The sequence below is a fragment of the Tupaia chinensis genome, unplaced genomic scaffold, assembly GCF_000334495.1.
Source record: "Tupaia chinensis unplaced genomic scaffold, TupChi_1.0 Scaffold144336_2, whole genome shotgun sequence".
NCBI lineage: Eukaryota > Metazoa > Chordata > Mammalia > Scandentia > Tupaiidae > Tupaia > Tupaia belangeri.
In genome coordinates this window covers 296,413-301,402 of record NW_006204195.1, presented here as the reverse complement: position 1 = coordinate 301,402, position 4,990 = coordinate 296,413, and the positions used below count along the sequence as shown (strand labels likewise).

At 40.5% G+C, this 4,990-nt stretch overlaps 1 protein-coding gene across 1 annotated transcript; it reads right to left on the bottom strand.

The window, feature by feature from the left end:
- Positions 1–2: 2 nt before the first annotated feature.
- On the bottom strand, positions 3–842 carry LOC102503384 (vomeronasal type-1 receptor 1; the record flags this gene model as incomplete). The annotated part of the gene is made up of 1 exon (XM_006166825.1): positions 3–842. A coding segment is annotated over exon 1 (840 nt), but the record flags the coding sequence as incomplete, so codon positions are not given.
- Between the last annotated feature and the right edge of the window lie 4,148 nt (positions 843–4,990).

Below are 4,990 nucleotides of genomic sequence, written 5' to 3'. Positions count from 1 at the left end.
GTCGGAAAACATGAAGCCAGAATGTGAGAGGTGCGCATCAGCCATTGATGCGAGTTCACGAGCACCATGGCATAGAAAGCAAAGCTAGAATTCAGGATGTAAAGGGTGACAAAGGCGACCACCAGCATCAGGATGGTGTGGGTGGCTCTGGTCTCAGGGGGGCATTTATGGTTACAGCGGGGGGTGTGGATGTGCCACAGTTTCTGACGGTGTCTCTGCAGGAGAAGCACCATGGAGCCACTGGCCCAGCTCATGAGGCCGATGAACGAGGCATCAGAGATGAACCACATGATGATAAAGCTCTTGGCAGGCCTCAAGGACGAGCAGAACCACCTGTCTTGGGCATCAGAATAGTTGCTTGTGCTTTGTGGCCCAGTGACTCTAAAGGGAATATAGATATTCATGAAGGCACTGAACATCCAGCAGATGCTACAGAAAAAAAAAACATCTCTGGGGGCTCCTTTTCTCACTGTTGGCCTGCCAGTGGTGAGAGTAACAAACTGATAGACACTCAGGACACAGGTGGAGCACAGGGTGGTGCTATGAGCTAAGATCTGAATATAATACACAAGTTTACATCCAAGACTGGACAGGGGGTTCCTATGAACAAACGCTGCCATGATGTGGGGAATTCCGGTGGAAAGAAGAACCAGGGAGTTGGCCAAGGCCAAGTGGGTGAGAATCACGTGTGTGGGCCTCCATCCAAGGCCAAGCACAACTGTGGAGACATTACAGAAGAAGAGAATGACATTGGCCAGAGTCCCAACCCCAAACTGGAAGAGAAAGATGGTTTTCAAAGCCACTTCTCCAGTGGTTTTTAGACTATTGCTCTGAAAAGACATGGTGAAGACTTCAGGGTGTCCAGGAGTGATGAGCAGCCTATGTCAACACACCGGGAATCTTCTCAGTTTTTATATCACCATATAGATTTATTTTGGGTCTTTCCAGATCCTGGAAATAGAGAACTGTCACATTTCAATGAGGGGCTCAAGCTGCAGAACATACCAGTGACCCCAATCACATGTATTGTCATTACAGCTTTGATTTGTTGCTATTAGTTCTATAACAGAATGTAAGGTCCATGAACATAGAAACTGTGCTTGCTTTGCTCCGCAATATGGCTGAAGTACAATAGGCGTTAAGTAAATGTGTCCTGAGTAGGCGAACAGGGAAAGGGGAAGACAAGGACAAGGATGGCCTGCACCACTTCAGAATCCATGATGATCTTGCCTGTCACAACACTGTATTAGCCTAAAAAAGAATTGAACATTTTCAACGATTTTCAAATTAGATCTTTGGTTCTAATACCCTGCAAGAGATTCAACAGTCGGCTTTTAAAATTTCGTAGTATTTTTAAATATAATATCATCTTGCCTTTGGTTCAGATCCCACACCTGGTGGTTGAAAAGCATGCCTGAGGAGTGTGTGTGATTGCTAAAAATCCTGACAGGGTGGGGAGTGAAAGAACTGTGGTGTGACTACGCCCCACTAGGGGTATGCTTTCTCCGCGCTTCCACCTCTTTCTTTTCCTCTCCATCTCGCTCTCTTTGGCAAGCACATGTGGCCTCTGGCAATGTTAAAACAAAAAGGAAAATCTATTCTCCCCTCCTGAGAGCTGTCTCTTCACTCTAATTATGGTTTCTTTTGCTGGGCAGAAGCGTTTTAACCTGATGTTATCGCACTTACCTGTTTTCTGAATTGTTGCCAGTGCTGTGGGGGCCTTATTTAAGGAGTCCGCCTACTGCAGTGTCTCCCAGTGCTCTCTCCCAGTAGTTTTATCATTTGAGCTTTTATGTTTAGGCCTTTGATCCCTTTTGAGTTGATTTTTGTTAACGCTGAGAGATAGGGATCCAGATTCATTTTCTAAAGGTGAATAGCTAGGTTTTCCAGCACCATTTTCTGAAGAGCTTTTCTTTTCCCTTCTGGATTTTCTGGTGATCTTTGTCAAACATCAGTTGGCTGTATGTTTTGGAATTTATTTCTGGGATCTCTTTTTTTTTTTTCTTTTTTTTTTTTAAAGAGGTTTTTGCTATAGGGCATGTGTGCTTGCCAGAAAGACAGAGAGAGATAGAGAGACAGAAAGCAAGAAATCACCCCTCAGGGGGGATGGCCACGCCACAATCCCTTCTCCTCCATTCTCCTCTCGGAATCTTGGGCACGCACGCACACGTGCCAGGCATGAGTTTAAGCCACTGGGTCTGGGACTCGAGCCTCGGTCGGCTACATGGGAGTCCAGTGACATTACCATATTTTGATTATCACAGCTTTGTAATATATTTTGGGGTCAAGGAGTGAGATGCCTCCTACTCCACATTTTTGTGCAGAATTACTTTGACAATATTGGGGTCTTTTATGATTCCAGACAAATTATGATTGTTTTTTTCTAAATCTATGAAGAATAACTCTGGTAATTTAGTCAGAATTGTATTAAATTTGTGGAAAAACAGGCTATTTGTGCTGGGAAAAAATATTTTCAATGTTGCAAAGATATATAGTGATTGAATGTAAAAACATACAAAAAGTAGTATAATAAAATAAGTAAAAAAGTCAAGATGAAAATATAAAAGTATCTTCATTATAGAATAAGAAAGTAATGTTTATTGCAAATCACAGAAATTCATATACGTATTAAAATCTTTGTTTTAAAAACTATTCAGTAAAATGAGAATATGTTTTTAAAAAGAAAATTTTAGCTGTTTATGGGCATTTGTGTTGGTTTCATGTCTTAGCAATTGTGAATAATGCTGCAATAAACATGGATGTGCAAGCATTTTTCTGATTAAGAATTCTTCTGTCCTTTGGGTAGATTCCAAGGAGTGGAATTGCTGGATCATGTGGTAGTTCTATTTGTAGGTCTTTGAGAAATCTCCCTGGCTTTTTACCAAAAGTGGATGAATATGGAAGATTTACTGCTGAGTGAAGCAAGCCAGGCTATGAAGGAGAGACATTGTATGTCTCCACTTAATATATACCGAGTGTCTGCACTCTATGGCCAAAACTGAATGACTAAAGGTTATAGAAACTTATTAAATGGTTGTGAATACCAGATACAGTGTGGGGAGAGGGTGGGTGCAGGAGTAGAGTCCGAGGAAAGACATTAAGGAGAAAAATAGAGAGGCAAGGCATTTATAGGACAAAAATAAATTATCATCTGTTGAAGATAACTTCGTAGTGTCAGCTGGACTGGTGAGAAATGTACGCAAGTTGGAATATTCACTTTGTGAGCTAAGTAACATGTGATTGAGTGTATAAAAGAAATTGAAAGAAAAAGAAAAATTTTTTAAAAATTTTAAAGTTTCTGAAAACTAATGAAAATACTAATACAACATGTTAAAACACAGGATTGTGTAAAAGCTGTACTAAGATGAAACTTACTAATAGGGTAAATAAAAACATTTCCAGTAAACATTGCAATGATAATTGTCAGAGAACTATTAGTAAGAAAGCGCGAATGAACTAGTCCAGAAATTAGCAAAATAAAAGCAGTAACCCAAATCAGATAAGAAATAAATGATATAGAGACCAAATGGCAATACGAAAGATCACTAGGAAAGGAAGATTTTTTAAAGACAAGCAGAATTGGCCACTCTTAGCTGTGCCAAGATAAACAGAGGAGTCACAAGTAAACGGAATCAGAGACGAAAAGAACCCTCACAACTGATGCCACAGAGTAGTAAAACATAGTTAGAGACTATTATGGTCAAGTGTACAGAATGAACTGAAAACGCTGATGAAATGGACAAACACAACCTGCCAGCATTAACCAGGAAGAGACGGGAAACGTGAATAGACCAGGATCGATGAGCGACACTGAGTTAGTAGTGAGTCTACCAACGAAGAGAAGCCCAAGATCAAACGGCTTCTGTGCTAAATTCTACAAAACCTTTAAAGAAGAATTGATAATATTCTGCCCAAATGACTCCAGGAAACCAAAGTGGAAGGAACCCTCCCAAATTCAGTCTATGAAGCCACATTACCTAATACCCAAACCAGAAAAGGACACAACACAAAAAGAAAACTGCAGACCAATGTCACTGATGAAGACACAGGTAAAATCCCAACAAAATATTAGCAAACCAGCTCCCAGACACATCAGAAGAATTAGACACATGATCAAGTACTCTTTATCCCAGGGATGCAAGGAGGGTTCAACATATGCAAATCCATAAACGTGATCCATCATTTCTACAAAATAAGTGACAAAACCATATGATCAGCCTAAAAGAAACAGAAGGAGCATTGGCTAAATTCAACATCCCTGTATGATAAAAATACGCAAAAATTAGCTATAGAAGAAACACATCTCAACACGATAAAGGCCATCTGTGACAAACCACAGGTACCGTCAACTGAATGGAGAAAACTGAAAGCTTTTTTCTCTAGACACTGGAATGGGACTAGGAGGTCCACTCTCACCACTTTTGTTCCAGATAGCATCTGAAGTCCAAGGCAGAGCAATAGGACGAGAGGAATAAATAAGGTGCATCTAAACTGCAGAGGAGAGAGTAAAGCTGCCCTGTCTGCAATGTGGTCTCACACAGAGAAAATGCTAAAGGTTGCACCAAAAGACTCAGAACTTACAACAAAAAATTCAGTAAAGTTGCAAGATAAAAATAAGTAGCATTTTATACATCAACCTCACCAGGAAATTGAAAATCCTATTTGCAATAGCTATAAAGAGCTGAACAAACAATTCTCTAAGGAAGACACGAACAGCCAAAAAGCTTATGAAAAAACGCTCAACATCCCTCATTGTAAGGGAGATGCAGATCAAAACCACAATGAGATGCCACATAACCCCAGTCAGAATGGTGAAGATTAAAAAAAAAAAACCAAGTAATGATAAGAGCTGGAGGGGATGCGGTGAAAGGGGATTCCTCCTACACTGTTGGTGGGAATTAAAATTGGTCCAGCCACTGTGGAGAACAATATGGAGGTTCCTCAAAAAACTTCACATAGAACTACCATATGATCCAGCAATCCCACTCCT